A 21302-nucleotide genomic window follows, 5' to 3' on the forward strand; every position below is an offset into this window, starting at 1 on the left:
AAAAAACAAAGATTTCTTGTTCAGTAAAAATATTTTCATATTACTTTTCTTAGAGAGACTAAAAAAACAAACCCTGCAGTAAATGAGGAAAACAATGCATTTCCCAATGTAAACAGCAGCTTTCTTATGAAATACACATTTAAAAATGTCCTTATGTTCAGATACCCCCAAATTAAGTACGACTATGAATTCTGACTTACCTGGAAGACTCCACAAACCAGAGACTTCTAAAGTCCTCAACTTTTTCTCCAGTTCTGCTACACGATTGCCTAAGATTCTGAAATGAAGATAAAATGTTCCATGAAATGTAATTAAAAGTATAGTAATATCACCATGGATGGGCATGTGCCCTGTTTATATTTGATGGGTGATATCCAATGATAGGTAATATTCAGTGTCGTGAGAGAAGACATCCGCTTATGATACACAAATTTACATTTAAACGTATGGTATAGATTAATTCACGTGAAATACATATATTTTTTTCACATCAGGTTAGAAACATCTTCAATATATCAGAAATTATTCTGAAATAATATATGTATGACATGCCCATGCAATCCACCCACTCCTGAAATTGGTGTACAATCTCAAGGCTTGCTTGTATTCTGCACATTTGCAGACTACATTAATGGGTTCACTTCTCCTTCATAATTAATCAGAATGGCTTCCTGCATATTTGCCTCAAATCCACTGATCTCGTTACCATACATCCAGTCTACATATCAACAAATCCTATGGAATCTGCAGTTGACTTAACTACTGTAACAAGGAATATGTAGTATTATCGCAATATGTATTTACCAGTGACTGTAATTAAGCATGTTTTGAGGAATTCAATTTTTGTGAATTCCAGTGTGCCCTGACCTAATCTATACGTCTCGTGCTAATGTGTACTCCTCACTGCAACTTGATTTTACACTTTCTAAATTGTTCCAATGCAACTCATGAGTAAAAAACTAAACCCCTATAGTTTAAAAATTGTGTATTTGAAAGAAAAGCGTTTTTAAAAATCAATATTTTGAAAGAAAATATCTCTGTAATGCTAATGGAACTGTACAGTACACCTTAAAGAAGGAATGCACGTTCGTGTTTATCAAGCCACAATTGTGAGTAACGTTAAAAACGTAACAAATTCCTTCCAGTAGCACCTTAAAGACCAACTAAGTCAGTTCTTGGTATGAGCTTTCGTGTGCATGCACACTTCTTCAGATACACTGAAACAGAAGTTTCCAGACCCTTCTATATAGTGAGAAGGTGGGGAGGGGTATTACTCAGAAGGGTGGTGGGAATGGGTGATTGGCAGATAGCTGTGATGAGCCTGTTGACGACTCTTAACGACTGCAATAGGTCTTACAGGAAAAAGCAAGGGGTGAAAAGGTGAAAAATGGCTTTGTCATGTATAATGAGATAAGAATCCAAGGTCTTTGTTCAGACCAGGTTGATGTTAAAGAAGTGTGCATGCACACGAAAGCTCATACCTAGAACTAACTCAGTTGGTCTTTAAGGTGCTACTGGAAGGAATTTTTTTATTTTGTTTTGACCATGGCAGACCAACACGGCTACCTATCTGTAACTGTAACATCAAGGGTTTTGGTAACATATTATGAAACCATGCTGCTGCATCAGAGCCACTTAAGTTTCAGCATCCTGCTTGACTTAGCCAGTGGCGAAACCTAAGCACTTCCATTGAAATACAGTGGTACCTCATTTTGAGTCAAGCGGCCATTTCATCGAATATCTGTAGCAAACCCAGAAGTACCGGAACGGATTACTTCTGGGTTTGCCTCTCGCGCATGCGCAGAAGCGCAAACCACTTCGTGTGCATGTGCAGAGCGGCACTTTGTCATGCGTCCTTTTCATCTAGCGTCCGGGGCTCTGGAACGGATCCCAGTCGCAAAACAAGGTATGACTGTAAGAGCATATTCTTTCCTTTATTAACCCTGCCACCGAGTCCCTCCTGTTTCTCTATGTCGGATTTTAGACCATAAGCTTCTTAGGGCGCAGAACTGTCTTCTTGTGCTTTGCAAAGCACCATGCGCATGGATGGTGCTAATAATGCTGGTGATATCAGCAATATGTATCTCTCAAAACTGATGCACTGGGTTAACGGCAAAATAACTACAATTTCACAATTACATAAAGATGCACACCCACATTCACATTGTTTGCCATTTTTGCTCTACCCCAAGATAAAAGCCTTTAAAACGAAACGCAAAACAGATTTTGAACTAAGTCAACTGAAAGTTCAAACCCTGTATGGGACAACCACATATTCTTGCACTGCAGAGGGGACTGGAATAGATGAACCTCAGGATCCCTTACAACTCTGCAATTCTCTGTTTCTGCGAAAGTGCCTACTTGTTGGTTTGCCTTTGATGTTGAATGACCATGTTTTTCTCATGGATTGTCTCCAGTAAAGCAGTAGCCAAAGATTTAAGGTCATAAATGGACTGTGGTGTGGCTGGCAGGCTGCATCCATGATCCTCTGATAACAGCTCTTGGACTGGAAAAATCAAAACAAAAGAAATACTGACTTTGTTTTATGGAGATAGAAGCCTGGAAATGACACATCAAAAGACATCGGGGGCGGGGAAAGAATCAAATTCTATTCATTATTACTGAAACCCCTTGATCTGTTTTCATTGAAGTCCCGGAACAGCAGTTCTTAGCTTCCCTCACAGAAATGGTGACTTTTGAGGGTGTTCATTGTATTGCTCAAAGTTATTGCAGTATCTCAAAGTGAGAACAGGAATACATGAGCACAATCTTCGCTGTTTTCCTGAAGTCTCAGAATAGCAGGTCTTAAGTTTCCGGAGAGAAAAGGCAAGACAAAAACCAATGCAGTACCTTGCTTAGCAGAAAGGACTCCAGTTAGTGCACTGCTATTTGACTTGCTGTGAGACTTGGAATTTTTCCTCCTCTCTAGTGCATTCTAAAACAAACAGCAATCAAAGAATGGTAATTTGTTTTATTATATAAAAAATGTGGTTTTTTTAGTAGAAAATGTCGACGTAACTTTTGATTAGACTGAGAGGTTAAGAAATCACACTTTGGTCCCTCAAACTGTCCAAATTTATTTATTAAAAAATTGTTTATTAAAAATTGTTACATTTATTTAAAAATTTAACCACCAGCAAAGAGTAATTTAACACAGCATCTATGTTGTATGTAAGGTTTCGCCAAATGGAAGATTATTTTGCTACATATTCACACCCAACTTAAGTAGAAAACAGAGGTACATAGGAAAATATTTCAGACATCTTAGATATTAGTCTAAAATAAATATCCCACTATATCACAATAAAAAGTATTTTTGGTGTTTTTATATTGTAAACTACCCTGTGATCCTTGGAGGAAGAGTGGCATATAAATTAAATAATAACAATAAATAAAAGTGTCATTTTCAGAATACATAAGCAATATTAATGGTTGCTTTCAACTGAACATGATGGACAAATCATTTTATTGTTAAAAAAAACCTAAACAGATTTGGGCAGCTGAAGAATTGTACAGAATTCTTTTACAGCAATTTCTTCTGTAGCAATTGCATTCTCATGGGGGATAATTGAGATCTTTTCTAACAAGCAAATAAAACATGTTTTAATCACTATGGGTATGTGATTAAGCCTTCCAATACTAGCAGAACGTATAATGTGGAAAACCTTTATGTAAAAGAAAATAGGTAAATTACAGGTACTAAAATCACCCTGCAGGTCTCTATGAACACAGAAAAGGTGTGGCACTCTGTATTTTTGTGAATGAATTAATCTACTTTCTAATCAACTCTCTGAATGTGTAACAAGATGGAAAACAAATGCAGGTGCACACCACAAACACATGAATGAAACTGCTTATATCACAAAAACAAAACCTACCTTATACTTTACAATATTTGATTTGAGAATGTTGACCTCTTCTTGAATTTGCTTTAATCTCTCATGAAGATATCTGGAAAGTCAGAAAACAAACTATATTACTTTCATGAAGCTGTTTATCCATTGAGCCATTTTAAAACGTAACAGAAAGTAATGCAGAGATCGTGAAAGAGCTGAAGTTTGTAATTTGCTTATTTAATTAATTAGCAGGATTTATGTACTGGTTAAGCATCAACAATCTTTATGTGGTTTACATTAAATATACATTAAAAATATCAATAGGTCTGGAGAAGAGGAGGTTAAGGGGTGATATGATAGTCATGTTCAAATATATAAAAGGATGTCACATAGAGGAGGGAGAAAGGTTGTTTTCTGCTGCTCCAGAGAAGCGGACACGGAGCAATGGCTCCAAACTACAAGAGAGAATATTCCACCTAAACATTAGGAAGAACTTCCTGACAGTAAGAGCTGTTCGACAGTGGAATTTGCTGCCAAGGAGTGTGGTGGAGTCTCCTTCTTTGGAGGTCTTTAAGCAGAGGCTTGACAACCATATGTCAGGAGTGCTCTGATGGTGTTTCCTGCTTGGCAGGGGGTTGGACTTGATGGCCCTTGTGGTATCTTCCAACTCTATGATTCTATGATTCTAGGTCAACTTGTTTTTAAATTTTGGTTTTAAACATTTTCAAAGCGTAAGTAAAATCAGCAGCTTAAAAAAATACCATAATAAAATAAAATCTCATGATCAAGTATATGTCAAGTTTACATGGATGGGTTGGCTTGCCTAAAAATGTTTTTAAGAAGACACAGGAAACAATACAGGGCACAGTATCAATGGGGAAGGAATTCCAGAGTGTAGGATCAATTCCTTCTAAGCGCAGAGCAGACATTGTGTGGCACTTGTAAATGTGCCAGTTCTGCAGAGTGAAGAAGTCAAATGGACATACATGGGGGAAGGTCATACTTCAAGTAAACTGGCTGCAAGCTTTAAAAAGTTTTATGCGCTAAAAGCAACATCTTGAACTTGGAACAAATCAGCAGCTCAAAAAATGAGGGGACTCAAGCTGCAATGGTGAACTGAAGGATTCACCCATTCCTTGCTAAGCCCATTGTAAAACAAGCCCACCAGAGTCCTGGCTCAGTTCATGATGGTCTTGCCACCAGCTGGCCCCACCCCTTAAAATTTAATGTTCAATAAAATTGGTAACAGTGGACAACTCTGTCGGGTACCTCACTGGAGTCTGTATTTCTCGAGCCTTGTTTTATTGACCCAAATTGAAGGAGTCAGATTAGTGACAATTAATTTAATCCTTGAGATAAACTTTGCGCCTAACCCCGTATTTTGTAGAACTTGAAAGTATTGCCACACTATTCTATCAAATACCTTTTTCACATACAGTGGTACCTCGGGTTACAGACACTTCAGGTTACATACGCTTCAGGTTACAGACTCCGCTAACCCAGAAATAGTGCCTCAGGTTAAGAACTTTGCTTCAGGATGAGAACAGAAATTGTGCTTTGGCGGCGCGGCAGCAGCAGGAGGCCCCATTAGCTAAAGTGGCGCTTCAGGTTAAGAACAGTTTCAGGTTAAGTACGGACCTCTGGAACGAATTAAGTACTTAACCTGAGGTACCACTGTAATTAAACAGCTGGGTGGGGCTTTTTAAGAAATAGTGATAGTATTTAACAGCTTCTTATACTTGATGTTATGTTACTGGCTTTATTATTATTATTTTTTAATGGCTCCGAAGTCTTCTGGAGTATCTTACTGCTTTTAAACTAAAATTGAGAACTGCGAAATACTAGCAATGACTTAACTTTTGAGGTGACCCTTGCGAATGCTATGTGGCCCATTGTTCCGATAAGTTATAACAATTTCTAAACAAACTCACCTGTTCTCCATACAAAGAGCATCAATATCGATAATGCGGTTTACATGTCCTCCAAGAACATGGTTAAGCTCCTGGTTTAATCTGTCAGACTTATCTTGGTAAGAAGAGCGCTCCTCTTTTACATCCTGTAGTTCATCCAATGCTGCTTGAAGATCATGTTGCAGAGTCTCAATCTGACAAAAAACCAGAACTCAAATGCATCACTGTATTCTGTTGAATATTATATTAACCTATGTAAATAACCTGTTTCTGCAAGCAAAGCTTTAAAAAAGAGAAGTTAATAACCAAATTAAAGGTAAAGGGAACCCTGACCATTAGGTCCAGTCGTGGACGACTCTGGGGTTACGGCACTCATCTCGCTTTATTGGCCGAGGGAGCCGGCGTACAGCTTCCGGGTCATGTGTCCAGCATGACTAAGCCACTTCTGACGAACGAGAGCAGCGCACGGAAACACTGTTTACCTTCCCGCCACAGTGGTACCTATTTATCTACTTGCACTTTGACGTGCTTTCGAACTGCAAGGTTGGCAGGAGCAGGGACCGAGCAATGGGAGCTCACCCCGTCACAGGGATTCGAACCGCCGACCTCCTGATCAGCAAGCCCTAGGCTCTGTGGTTTAACCCACAGCACCACCCGCGTCCCTAATAACCAAATTACATCTCTCCTTATGGTAGGGAGCCTGGCTGAGGCAAAGGAGGAGGCTGAGGAGAAGCAATAGGCAGGAGGGGAATGTAGGCAGCATTTCACCCCCATACCCTTTTAACTGTTAAAACTAGATTATGTCCCAAAAGAAAATACTTCTTCACAACACATTTATTTATTTATTTATTTATTTATTTATTTATGAAATTCAAAGCCCAGGTGTAGCGATGGCCATTAGAAAGGAACTAGACAAATTCCCTTAGGAATTTGGAGAGGGATTTGGATTTCATGCTTTGCTTGTGGGCTTCTGGGTAGCATCCAACTAAATGCTATAAGGTAACTGGATGTCAGACGAGGTGATGTCTGGCCTGATACAGCAGGTCTCTTTATATGTTTCTAACTTCTGCCCTACAAACAACTCAACATCCAAAAATATATTCTGGAGGTACCAGGAACAGATGTACAAGTATAAGCCATGCTCATTGGTAAGTACTTGTTCTCGTGCTTTCTCCAATTGCTGGACAAGGTCTTCACGTTCATGTGGTGCGAAGTGGCGTGCCCCCACCTCCTCATCTCCGAGTCTTTGTTTAGCTATTGTCATCCTAAGGAGCTGAAAGAAACACCAGCAAGTTAGTGCTTGAATTAAGGCCGTTTAATGAGGATTAATGAAGGCAGTATAAGGGATGTTCCACATTGTGGCGTTTGCTCTCCTAGGTGGGTCATAAGGAAAGGGTTAAATGAGTGTTAAGTGATTGGCCAGTGGGAACCCAAGGGGAGGAGTTAGAGTAGAGTTGGAGTTGTTGGGAAGTCAGTTGGGAGTTGGAGAAGGAAGAGGGAGGATAAGTCTGTGGGTTGGTCTAGTTTTGATGTGAGAGAGTGAGTGAAACTGTTAGGAGGAGTCAGATAGACATTTGGGATAATCAGTTAGAAGTTATTAGGAAGGTATAGGCCGGTATAGAAACTAAGGATAAGAAACTGACAAGAAAAATTATCTGAAACCATAAACTTGTTCATGCTTATAAAATAAACTTGATTATTTGTTTTAATGTTAACAACTGTCTGGACTCGGTGTGTACCCGAGAGAAACGGGTTGGTGGCAGAGGGGAAGCAATCACAGTGGTGGCACAGGGATTAATAGACCGTCAAAAGCCCGGGGACCCTGTGTGATCGCCACACACATATACAGAGATAAACCTAGATTTACCACCAACAATGCATTTAACAGGTAGTTGTAGCCAATCACAGCCCCCCCCCCAAATGGGCTCTTGACCCGTGATATCCATATATGCCATCAGACACATTTCTCTGGCCAGCTATCCTCTTTGGTTGGTAGAAGAGTAAGTGAGCATTGCATAACTCTGTACTACACACTTAAGGTGATGTGTGGAGGCCTGGGTGCAGTTATCTCACCTCAAATGGAAGAACCTAGGTGCAAATCAGGTGTACGCAGGTACAGCCTCGTACATTACCATATGGTGCACTGAAGGAGTATGCTCACCTGTTCATCTACCATACAAAGAAGACTGCTAGGTGGTTAAGTCTGTCCCATTAGGCAACATCAAGCAATGGTTTCCATGTGCAGAGTATCAATCATAGACCGAAGGAATAGCTTTAATATCGTCTCATACAAAATCCTTTTTACATTGTGACAGTTCATATGTTCTGCTGTGATGAATCAATGCACATTCATGCATGAAGTACTCTCAGTTTTGCCACTAAATGTCCCTTTTTCTCACTGTTGTAGTAGAAGCAGAAAAGTATGTTTAAACCCAAATCTGTCTCCAATATGTACAAAGCATGTGTAATATTGTTGTTTTTGTTTAAGCACTTATTTCTATTGTATTTTATTTTTGAATATTGTTTTTGTTTAAGCACTTATTTCTATTATTGGACTTTCTTTTAATTCTGCTATTAGGTTATGTGAGTACATCAACAGAAGAACAGGATATAGAAATATATGATGATGATACAGATGTCTGTGAGTCCTGTTTTATAACAAATGTGTGCACATGTGAGGGGCAATCTTCTCACCACTTACAACTTCCCTATTCAAATCTTACCTGCCCATCCCCCATTTTCCCCTTGGGTGGGTTACGGTAACAGAAGTAAGCCTGACTACAAGTAAAGCACATGGGGAGAATGGATTCAGTTTGAGGGTTAGGCCAGAGATGGCAACCTGCAGCTCTCCAGATATTTCTAAACAACAATTCCCATCAGCCCCAGCCATCATCCCAGGAATGATGGGAGTTGTAGTTTAGCATCACCTGGAGGGCTAGATTCCCTCCCAATTCTTGTCCATGTGCCCCTCCCTGCACTTACACACACTTAGACCATACCCATTGAGTCAATCACCCATCTCCTACTACCCTCCTGAGAAAAACTCTACCCCAGGGTCTGGTGACTTCTGTTTCAGAGTATCTGAAGAAGTGTGCATGCACACGAAAGCTTATACCAAGAACAAACTTAGTTGGTCTCTAATGTGCTACTGGACATTTTCTTTAACATACACACACACACACATATATATATATATATACCCACATGCGCGCGCGCGCACACACACACACACACACACATATATATATATATACCCACACAAATATATATATTTCGACTGTGTCAGACCAACACGGCTACCTACCGGAATCTAGAACACACTTAGACACTTATGTGTTTGTCAGTGTGTTATGTCTCAAATAGACCTCAGGCTTTCTTTCAGTTTTAGCTGGAGGACAATTATGAGAATAACAATTAAACACATATCTAGAGCATTTAATTATTTTCTTGAACTTCCCTATCAGTAGTAGCAATAATCTATCCCTACTACTACTTTTTAAAAATACCTACAGCCTAAAATATAAAAGTAAAGGACCCCTGGACGGTTATCTAGCTTCAGGCTGAGGGAGCTGGCATTTGCTCACAGACAGCTTTCCGAGTCATGAGGCCAGCATGACTAAACCGCTTCTGGCACAATGGGACACCATGACAAGTGCCAGAGAGAATGGAAATGCTATTTACCTTTCTAACACAGTGGTACCTATTTAACTACTTGCACTGGCGTGCTTTCGAACTGCTAGGTTGGCAGGAGCTGGGACAAAGCAACAGGAGCTCTCTCCACTACACGCATTTGAACCACTGACCCTCCGATCGACAAGCCCAAGAGGCTTAGTGATTTAGACCACAGCACCACCCGCTACCCTTAACTCAGAACTAAGTTCCACCGAGTACCTAATTTCAGTGAATGAAGTCCTCAATCTGGGATTGCCTTTTGTACAGCTTTGTTCAGTGCTTCAGACACAGCAATCTGTTTATTTACAGTGAGAATTCTAAAATAGTTTTAGCCCTGTTTAGGCAGCCCTGTTTAGGGAAGCTTTTAATGTTTGATGTATTGCAGTGTTTTAATTTTTTATTTTTTATTGGAAGCCATCCAGAGTGGCTGGGGAAGCCCAGCCAGATGGCGGGGTATAAATAATAAATTATTATTATTATTATTATTATTATTATTATTATTATTATTATTAAAATAACACTGCAGTTAAAAAAACCTCATCAATCCCCGTGTCAGGCAAGATGTGCCCAATATGAAAAACCAAAATATTTCACCAGTGTTTATGTGCTCTCTAATAGCAAGTATTCAAACTAGCATGAACTCAATTCGGAGCCAACCGTTTTCAAAGCTACCGTCAAAAATGTTTTGAGGAGTGAAAATAAAGTGCGCAAGTTACCTACAAAATGATGAGGCCATAGTGGATGCAACTATTTAACTCCAACCCTCCCCCCTCCACATTCTGCATTGCTGGGAGAGAGAAAGAATTACATCTCAGTGGACCAATTTGTAGAATTGACGCAGAGGCATGAGAAATCTGCAGTGAAAACTCCCATGACTTAACATTTTGCAGCTGCGCTACAGAATTAATGCACATCATTATATTTCATGAAATAGAAGATCACTCTTCTGAAATTGAGCATCACATATTAAGGCTACCTAAAGCAATTTCAGAATGCCAATCACTTAAGTACCTATGGGCCAATTAAAATATTGCTGATGCAAATGACCCGCGATCCTCTGCTTCAGCCCCATTAAGCCCACGCTGCTGTGGCTGCTATTCTTCATTTGACAAGCTCCACAGGGTGACTGACTTGCAGGCCTCAATGAGGCATTGACCCCCATGTTGCTTTCATTTTGGCAAATTGGGCTGTTTTCGCATTCCAGCCAGCAAAAATGGGGAAGAAGAGGAAGGTGTTATGTGTATGTTTTTAAGCACCAATTTATTTATTTCTTTAAAAAAATTTTTTTACCAATAATAAAGACATGAATGGAAGATGGTTGAAAAGAGGACTAAGAGAAGCTGGTGGTCAAAGAATCAAGCCCCTGAGTTTCAATCTGACAGCAGGAGCCTTCACAAGTAGCTGATATTGCAGATGAAATTCTGGTAAGGTGATCTCTTTAGCCGTTTGTGGGTCAGATCTGGTGTTGTTCTTCCATGTCCAACCCCCCAATTCAACAGCCTACCAGCTTATGGGGGTCCACCCCTTAGGGTTCCCCCCCTAAGCTTTTTGTACTGATGCGAACCTTGGGGCTCTTCCAGCCCTGATGACACTTCCTTCTTGAACTTGCACAGTGCTGTTTCAGCTGTGGACCAACACTCAGAAAACAGAGTTCATAATTATTATTGATAATGATTTGTTACTTGTTGTCAGAGCTGCCTCTAGGTCCCAGCTCACAGAGGACCAACGCCAGGCTGATGTTATGTACAAAAGTCTTTAATGAAGTTTAATTTCCATTTCAAAGCCAGAGCGTGCAGCCCTACGTCTAGACTCTAGATCGGCGAAGTCCCGTCTGAGTCTCCGCCCCTTCCACACCAGTTTAAGATCCTAGCCCTGCTCCACCTCCTGCGCTGCTCTCTTCTCCTCTGGGTCCTCCTGCCCTCTGGGGCATTGCCCTTTCTGGACTCTTCTGACGCTGAGTCGCTTAGCTCCTCCCCCTGCCTCCGGCGTGCTTTAGGACCCGGTTCCCAATCCTCACTCTCTGCTGTCCCGCGCTCCTGTACATTTGAACTTGCTTCTCGCGCCAACCCAGTGACCTTTCTCCTAACTGTTACACTACTTCTATCACTGCTTCCCTCTTCCGTGACACTGGCCGGATCTGACCTCCCTTCCGTTGTCCGACTCTCCGAGGGAGGCGTGGTAGACTCTGCCTCGTCTCCTCTCCCTGGTGGGGAAAGCACTGGCCCCGATGCCTGGGACTCTTCCCCCCCACTCTGCTCTGGTGGGGAAGCTGGTCCTGATTTCCAACCACTGCTCTGGGAGTCCCTGCTGCCCCCTTGCTCCTGGGGCGTTCCCCTTGGGACCCCCCTGCCCCTGGCCACTGGCGCTCCCTTCTGTGAATCTTCCGATTCGCTGGAGAGGCTCATGGAATCCCTCGGACCACTGTCCCCTCCTACGCTCCCTTCGGATTCCTCCCCCTCGCTCTCCAATCTTCCCTGTGCCTCAGCTCCTGAGCCCCTGACACTTGTGTTTTTGGTTCTTTTTCTTATGCACAATTGTGAACAGTTTGAATGTTAGGTATGTGGGGAAACGACGTACAAATGAAGCACCTACAAACCAGGATTTTGGATTCCACGCTCCTCCTGGCTTTCCAAGGTGGCAGCTGTAGCCAGGAGAGTCTTTGCTAGGCCTAGACTGGTAAACCAGTTGCACCTTTTCCCAAATAGGACAGGCCTAGCCACATTCCTGCATGCCTTAGTTACATCTGGACTGGAGTAGTCTAATGCACTCACATGCACTGTCTTTGTAGACTGTTTGGATGGCATTTATTGGGTTGTAAGAGCCCCCAGGAAACTCATTCTGTGTTTGAATGTTGGCCAATAAACTGAAGCTGAATCCTGAAAAGACAAAGGGTGTTATGCGCGCCCAGGTTCTCACATCTGGGAAGCGGCCCCTTTTGGTCACTGTAATCCATGCTCTAGTAACTTCCAGATTGGATTGTTCCAATGTGCTCTATGTGGAGTTGTCCTTGAAGATAACTCGGAAACTTCAACCGGTCCATAAACACAGCAGCAAGATCAGGGGCTGCGGTTCCATTTAGGTATCATATAACCCATTTTAAAACAGCTGCACTGGTTGCAAGTTTGTTTCTGGGCCCAAATCAAAGTGTTAATGTTAGTGTTTAAAATCCTAAATGACTGAGACCCCAAATATCTGAAGGACCACCTCCTTCCTTACAGACCCTCTCGGGTTATGAGATCAGCAGAGAGTGTTCTTACTAGTTCCTCCACCCTCAAGAGGGATTAGGGGGCTGGCATTTCCAGTAGCGATGTATGGAAGTGAGAGCTGGACCATAAAGAAGGCTGATCGCTGAATAATTGATGCTTTTGAATTATGGTGCTGGAGGAGACTCTTGAGATCAAACCTATCCATTCTGAAGGAAATCAGCCCTGATCAAACCTATCCATTCTGAAGGAAATCAGCCCTGAGTGCTCACTGGAAGGACAGATCCTGAAGCTGAGGCTCCGATACTTTGGCCACCTCATGAGAAGACTCCCTGGAAAAGACCCTGATGTTGGGAAAGATGGAGGGCACAAGGAGAAGGGGACGACAGAGGATGAGATGGTTGGACAGTGTTCTCAAAGCTACCAGCATGATTTTGACCAAACTGTGGGAGGCAGTGGAAGACAGGAGTGCCTGGCATGCTCTGGTCCATGGGGTCACAAAGAGTCGGACATGACTAAATGACTAAACAACAATAAATTCTCTGTGAAAGCCCCTAAGGTGTGGAAATGCCTTCTCACAGAGGTGTGTCCGGCAATTTTAGTATACAATTCCTGGTGACTGCTGAAAATGCACCTCTGGCTTTTGACACTTGAGATGTATATATTTTAGAACCCACCTTATTTGTGCGATTATTAGTTGTTTCAAACTGATTTTAATATTGCGTTTTAATGCTGTAACCTGCTCTAGGACCTTAGGGTGAAGGGCAGGTAATTATTATTTCCTGCTCTGTAAAATTTTGCTGCTGGGTAGCTTTCTGGGGACCCAAACTGGAATGGGTATATCTAAAGCAAATCTTTGCTTAAAATTAGAAGAAACTGTGAAGAAGAAAGAACACAAAAGATAGGAGCTGTGCTCTGGTGCAGATGCAATGCTGGCTGCCTTCTAACTTTAAAGGTGATGTTAGGAGTCAACCATGGAATTCTGCAACACCTACCTGCACATTTCATCTTCCTCAAGTGAATGTCCATCTTAACTGCAGATAATGAAAACTTTTTTGGGGTAGGGCTTCAAATGCATCGAGATGAAAAAAGCTAATTTTAAAATGTGGCTTTAAATCCTAGTTAAAAGGGGAACCCTTCTAAGCTTCCCCCCAGTAAGCTGTTTATCTTTTTCTCTCACCGTGAAGGTAAGGCTCCTTTAAGAGATGGGGAAGAGGAAAAAACAAAATCATCAGAACTGAAGAGATGTGTCTAGAAGCAGAGAAAAGAAGCTGGGAAGTAAACTAAGATGCAGTTCTCTTGTATTAAAGCACAATAAATTATTTAATGTTTCCAGCATTGCTTCACAATGCAAGGAACAACACACTCCCTAAAACCAATCTGCCACTCCTACTCAAAATAATATTTCACTACTGGTGACTCAGAACTATTTAGCAGTTCTTCCAGAAAACTCCAGATTTTCCTATCTTCTAGCCCAGAAATAGTGGAAACACTTTTATTTCTTTAGTATTTTGCATTTATTGTCCAAAAGGCACATTCTGTCCGTGGTGGCATTAAACAAAGATACCTTTAAACCTCAGGCAAGCTGCATCCAGGAGCAGTTCTGGTGGTGTGTGTCAGGCTTGATAAGAGATTGTGATAAGTCACAAAAATAAACAGCCTTAGAACTCAACTTGCAAACTGCAGTGTGTGCGTGTCACCACAGTTCTGTTAACTGCTGTTGCAAATTCTTCAGATAGATTGCCAGAAAAGGTTTTTGGGTGCTTTCTAACATTTTTGAGATGCACCAAATAAATGAAAAGCCTAGGTTGTTTTTTAAAAAGAACATTATGTAATTAATTTGCTTTTGTACTTAATCCACTTGAACTTGGGGTTTTTTGGCCACAACCGAAAAGGTCATTGGCTAAAGCACATTCCTCACTCAGTTCTCGGTTAGTTATTATCAAGTATTTTTAAGCAACTGCACAACTTAAAATCCCCCCAAACCCTGTAATAACCATGCCTCTGCTCCTATTGATAGATATGTCTACTGAAGTATTTCCCCTCCTCCTCCCGCCCCTATGGCCCAGTTTGCTTGGGGAAAAACAACTGTATGAATCACACATCCAGGCAGAGTTCACCCATAAAGCATCTTTTCAGGCTGCAAAAGCAGCTGCTTGCTCATCTATTGCCAGAGGTGACACTGGCAGAGACCATCTGGGCATTCACTTTGGAACAGATAGAAGCACAACTATCAAAACGATACCGAAATTATTCTTTGGGGAGTGTGCATGCTTTAATTATTATTACAGTGCTTTTGTCTAATACTCCAACAAAATTAACAATCTGCCAGCGCAGCGGGGCTCGCTTTGCTGAACCCAATGGTTCAAGGAACACATTTTAAAATGCCTTTCCTCGTAAGAACATAAGAAGACCAACATCAGGCCAACAGCCCATCTAGTTCAGGATCCTACTCACACAGTGGCCAACCAGAGGTCCACAGGAAGCTCACATACAGAACACTTGCAATTCCCAGCAAGTCTGACAGTGGAGGTACAACACGGCCATCATCTAGAAACTTCAGGCTGGCACAGGAGAGGGGTCCAAATAGGGCATTCATCTGGCAATGGGATGGCATAGGATCCAGTGGATCTGCAACTGGCCCAGTTCTACCACCTTAGCACCCTGTTTTGTGGTCCTCAACAGGTTCCCCTGAGTGTGAAGATTGGTGGCAGTAGCCTCCCATCTGCTCAGGCAGCTATCTGGCCTCCACTGAAGCAGATTTTTTTCTTTTATATTCTTTTACTTTTTGGAGCCTGTGTGCGCCCTTTCAACCCAGAAAAGGAGCACATTGATCATTATTTTAAGCCGTCAAAAGGCTATCCCTCCCTGGGATTTCACACTACTGACATCAGATTTCATCACTAAGAATAAAGCCTTTTACTTTCTCGTCGGCAAAGCCTCAAATAAATGAATTAAGATTAGATAGCAAAAGCTAAAGGTGAAAATAAAACAGGCAGTTTTATACAAGCTGGAAGCGCTCAAGTATTCAGAGGTTGTGGAAGTCTAAAAGCTTTGTGGGTTTTGCCTTGGGCAAGCACTGCTGATGCTGACAGCTGTTTCTCATCCATTTGTCCTCCTGTCTATAAACATGTAAATAAACAAAAAGATCTGTGCCAAGACATAAGACCACACTGCTTTCCCCTCTGAAGTTTACTGGCTTTGGGTTCTTATACATAGTTCAGAAAAGAAAGAACAAGATGCATCCCAGTTTGCACATAACTATGGTTTGCTGTGAACATTTCTATCTGGGCTTTTTGTCTCCTCTCTGCTAGTATGTTGGGAGGAAATGATCCCTACCTTAGACATCCAAACCAGGGACTCTAATTTCTTTTGCTCCAACAAACTACAATCAGCAGTACAGTCAGACAAGAACAAAACTTGGCTACAGTTTGTGGTTTGTTGGCTGCACATCATGGAGTGGGAAGGAGCAAAGTGGATATTCTTCACTCATGCACAGTAAGCCATGGTTTATGGCTTACTGTGATGTGCAAACCCAGCTCCTAGCTACAATCCTTAGAGTTGAATCCATGAATGCAAATGGGGCATCGCTGTGTTTCAGCTTGAGGATTAATGCCAGTGTAAACAAACAAGGTTTTAACTCATGCTGGGACTCTCAGTTTGAAAGATTTTCTAAACAGAACACTCTGCAGAGAAAAACAAATGTGCACAAATCTTGTACATGTGAGATACTGGCAAATATTAAAACTACCACCACAGAAAGCAATTCATTACTGAACATTACATGTTTCTTTTAATTCTATAAAAGTGCTGCACAGCAGGCCTATGATAAATTTAGCCACTGTAAGCTAAAACATTAATCTTGTTCAGACCTATTTGGGAAACAGTGGTTTCCTATTGTTGTTGTTGTATTATTTATTAGATGTTTTTTTCACGAAGCAACATTAAAACTAAATATAAAAACAGTAATAGGAACCTAAGATGCCCATCCATAATACATATAAAAGGGCAGATCTAACTCAACCTACCTCACTAAAAAGATGAGCAAAAAGGAGGCAATGGATAGACCCAATACCCTCTAAATTAAGGCTCTAAAGCCTAAGTGAATAAAAATAAAAATAAATAACGGTGAGTCAGGCATACCTCCTTGGGAAAGCAATTCACAAGCAGGAAGTTACCACTGAGAACACCATTCTCATGTTACCAACTTCCACACTTTCTTTTGAGAAGGAGAAGGGCATCAGATGACAAACACAAGTTCAGGGTTGGTTCTCAAGGAGTGTGGTGGTCCTTATGGTATAAAGTCCATGGCTATTTATAGGTCAAAATCAACACTTTGAATTGACTTCAGTAACTAATTGATTGCCAATGGATTCCTGCCGTATTGTCCCATTCAGCAACCTGGCCACTGAATTCTGCACCAGCTGCTGTTTCCAAACGGTCTTCAAAGGCAACTCCATGTATAACACATTGCAACAATCTAACTAGAGGTTACAGAGCATAAACAACAGAAGCTAGGCTCTCTCTGTCCAGATAGGGGAATAGCTGGGCCACCAGCAACATCCTGGGAGGAATAAGGTGAAACTGTGAACCTCCCTTGTTATTTTTGCTAAAGGATGATGTACGCCGTTTATACAATCTTGCTATATTTATAGTATTCAAATGTGGTTGGTTGTATATTATTATATTTGCTATCGTTTGGCGATGTTATTATGAAATTGTTATTACGTTATTGTTTTGTTGTCATTACGAAATTGTTTTTGTAGTGTTTGTTTGAAATTTATTCCTGTTTTCTTTGCTGCAAGCTGTATTGAGCATAATTTTTTTTCTGTGCAGAAAAGCACCATACAAATAGAATGAATGACTGAATGAATGAATGAATGAATGATGAAAGGCACTTTGCACCACTGCAATAGTATTGAATCCAGAAGTACTCGTAAGCTATGCACCTGCACCTTCAGAGGGCATGTAAGCTCCCATTCAAAGCAGGCCTGCCCTGCCCATGTGGTCTAGGAAACAAGCCACTAACAGTGCCTCAGTCTGATCTGGAATAAGCTTCAGTTTGTTGGCTCACTGCTGAGGCCAGATGTTGGTTTACCACATCCATTGCCACACATATTGCTCACAATACACAGCAAAACTCCTGATGATTCCACTCAGCAGTGTCATGTAGATGTTAAGCAGCACGGGGGATAAAATGGATTCTTGTGGCACCCCACATGGGGGTAAATAAGACTGCCCAGGCACTACGCTCTGAAAACAGTCATCCAACAAAATGAGGCCTAAACCCTGACTGAAATGGATCTAGAAAATCAGTTTTCCAAGAAAGCTGGGATCTGCCCACAATCAGGTGCTCAAGGACCCAAGAAGGTTTATTAGCAATCTGCTGGTAGTTATTTAGGTTTTCTTAATTCTGCAAGGGTTTCTTATGGTCTTACCACTGGCTCCTTTAGGTAGACAGGCACCTCATCCCCCTGCAAGGAGAAATTCATCACCTCCCTGGCCCAACCAGCCATCCCTTCCTTACTAGTTTTATTCAGCCGTAGTGGGCAAAGATCAAGAGCACATGGTGTCCCAGATCAAACCAACTACCTTGTTCACATCAAACACAACTAGACTAGACAGTGATCTGGACCCTTCTTGCAATTCATCTGCTATAACAATGGAGCTGAGGTCCCAGTAGAGACAAGCAATTTTATCCTCAAACAACTCACAGAGATAAGCAACTGCCTCAACCTTGTACCATCCTTCTTTATGCAAGAGGGGAGGAAGTTTAAATCTTCCTATTGCAGTTTGGTACAAACTGGTTTCTTGCTAGACTGAATATGAGAAACTGTGCTTTGTTCAAACCAGTTATAACAAACCAAAATCAAACCAGAGTGTCTCGCCAAGTGTGAACCAGGCTACTGGCTCTAATCTTCCATATATTGTTGGGAATATATATGGCAGCAAAGAATTTTAAACAGGATGGTATTTTGAACTAAGGCCTAGACAGCATCTTAAAAGGTGAGATATCACCTTGCTGACAAAGGTCCGTATAGTTAAAACTATGGTTTTCCCAGTAGTGATGTATGGAAGTGAGAGCTGGACCACAAAGAAGGCTGATCGCCAAAGAATTGATGCTTTTGCATTATGGTGCTGGAGGAGACTCTTGAGAGTCCCATGGACTGCAAGAAGATGAAACCTCTCCATTCTGAAGGAAATCAGCCCCGAGTGCTCACTGGAAGGACAGATCCTGAAGCTGAGGCTCCAATACTTTGGCCACCTCATGAGAAGAGAAGACTCCCTGGAAAAGACCCTGATGTTGGGAAAGATGGAGGGCACAAGGAGAAGGGGACGACAGAGGACGAGATGGTTGGACAGTGTTCTCGAAGCTATCAGCATGAGTTTGACCAAACTGCGGGAGGCAGTGGAAGACAGGAGTGTCTGGCATGCTCTGGTCCACGGGGTCACAAAGAGTTGGATGCAATTAAACGACTAAACAACAACAAGGCCTAAAAGCTCAGCAGCAACATTCTTCCATGCAGATTGAGACACAAGGGGCTCTTTACATTTCTCCTTCTCAGCATCAACACAATAATTTGAGCAGGGTCTCCTCTTCAGACACTTCAGATACTTTGTCCCATATGCCTTATATTTGCTTCCCTGGCATAGGAGCCTGCAGCTGAGAACTCTACCAAAGGATGTGAAGGAGCTGAGACAGTGGCTGATGTATGTAATTAAAAGACAGTGCTTCAGGGAACATGGCAGGGGGCGGATTAGATGGGAAGCCTCTGCAGGTCAGATTGGAAGCAATGTTCACCTCTTTCCCTACTTGAGCATTAAACTGTTGAACTTTATGTTGCCTATGCACTAATGAAGCCTTTCCCCCAGCTATTCCAGATTACAATTCCCATCAGCCCCGGTCAGTCCAGCCATGAAGGCTGCTGCTCTGCTTTAAAATCCTGTTTCCTTAATCTTGCACTTTCTGGATTGCACTATTAAATCCTGGTTTTCAACGCTTTGCACATGGATAAAGCTACGATTATTAAATGCATTTGAGTTCATATATATTAGTTAACACAGACAAGTGGCATTTGTTTAATACCAAGTGCCAGAATTACGAGTAATGTTCCATATAAACTGCTAAATTTAGGAATGAATTTATAAAGTAGTGATTAGCAGGCAATGTTTTAAAGTAAAAAAGTAATATATATGTATATATTTGAACCCTCCCATCTGTCTTTTTAAGCAGCAAAATGTGAATGTATTCCTGATATAATGGACCTTTTAAAATGGTGCCTGCACTTACTGAAAATACTAATTTTCTAGTAAAAGAAAATACTAAATCACAACAGAAAGTGATCTGCCTCTCCTTCTAGTGATAATTTATTATGAAACACTAATTAAAACTATGAAAGCCAGTGATGATTAACTCAAAACAGCAGTATAAAGGGTATGTCAAGCATCTAAATATTTGGCTTTTAAATCACAATATATAGAAAGTTATTTTGCAAATTGCAGTAGGGGATTAATGGAGCAGGTGGGGGAGTTTATGGCCTCATCCACTTTACAATTCTTAGATTAGGTTTAGATGGAGCCAGGAGCCAGTGCTTCTTACATTCAAGAGAGAAGGAAAACAACAAACCAGAGAAGCCCACTTACCCTTTCTCAGGTATCATCAGAAATGTTTATGACACTCAGAACTAACTGCATTTTAATATTTTCCTCATTTAATCTTTGAAACAGCTCTGCTGTTTGAATTCTCCAACTATAAAATGATATTCTGCAAAAGGAAATAGGCGTTTGAAGAGGGAGAATTCTACACAGTACTAGGGTGGAAAAACTGCCAATTAAGAACTTGATTACAAATCGGATATGAGTTGTTAGAGAGTCAAAAGATAAAACTCTAGGGGGTAAATGTAATGCCTTTTTGAAGAAGTTTTAAGACCTCCTGAAACGTATGCACATACAAACCAAAATGTGAAGGGTCTACCTTAAAGGATCAAAGCTCAAGTACAGCAAACATTTTCCTTTTAACCTGCGCTTTTGGCCCTTAATTTGAAGAGTTTCAAGTATTTGTGACCTCTGTTAGTGGAGAAGGGTTGTCTTTATCTGTATAGTTGTTTTTTTAATTTTTTATTGGGTGTTTTTCCCCACACTAGTTTTATTGTTTTTGTAGGTTGTTTTGGGTCACTTTTGCGAGAAAAGTGGCATAATAATTATACAATATATTAAAACCCTTTTGTAATATAAGGGACTGCTATTTTTATTCTGGGATTCATGAGTTTTGAATACTGAGCAACTGCTACAAACACATACACAGCACTATGAAAGGCACAGTGCAAAAGTTGCATAGATGTTATTGATTCTTTTTGGATTGGACTTCCAATTTAAATACCAATAGATCACAATCTGGAAAACTGCAGGCAAAACTGTCTTTGGTTGCGGTTATGCAAATTGAATGAGAGACTAGATTACTTCAAAAGCTATAACCTTTTTACTTTCAAATGCAACTTGTACAATACCTTGTTGTCCCCTTGGACTTCTCCCAGCCTCTGCTCAAGTTCTTTGATTTCATCTCCCAGATGCTTATTTCGATTCCGAGAATCACTCAGGAGTTGGGCAAGATTAGCCTAGGAAAATTGCAAAGTTTCATCAAACAAGAGTGAGTCAAAAGCTGGATGATGAAGATGTGACTG

The 21302-nt window shown here is 41.2% G+C and overlaps 1 protein-coding gene across 4 annotated transcripts in view; it reads right to left on the reverse strand.

Annotated features, from left to right (window-relative positions):
* CCDC149 (coiled-coil domain containing 149) overlaps positions 1-21302 on the reverse strand; it is a 56831-nt gene that overhangs the window by 18350 nt on the left and 17179 nt on the right. For all 4 annotated transcript variants that reach the window (XM_081876299.1, XM_081876298.1, XM_081876297.1 and 1 more), the window contains exons 4-10: positions 21129-21236; positions 6903-7019; positions 5768-5940; positions 3879-3951; positions 2851-2935; positions 2362-2506; positions 201-277 (exon numbers count right to left, since the gene is read on the reverse strand). In XM_081876299.1, the coding sequence (XP_081732425.1) occupies positions 201-277; positions 2362-2506; positions 2851-2935; positions 3879-3951; positions 5768-5940; positions 6903-7019; positions 21129-21236 (778 nt within the window). The remainder of the gene's footprint in view (positions 1-200; positions 278-2361; positions 2507-2850; positions 2936-3878; positions 3952-5767; positions 5941-6902; positions 7020-21128; positions 21237-21302) is intronic.

The sequence above is a fragment of the Podarcis erhardii genome, assembly GCF_964252035.2.
Source record: "Podarcis erhardii genome assembly, chromosome: 9".
Taxonomy (NCBI): domain Eukaryota; kingdom Metazoa; phylum Chordata; class Lepidosauria; order Squamata; family Lacertidae; genus Podarcis; species Podarcis erhardii.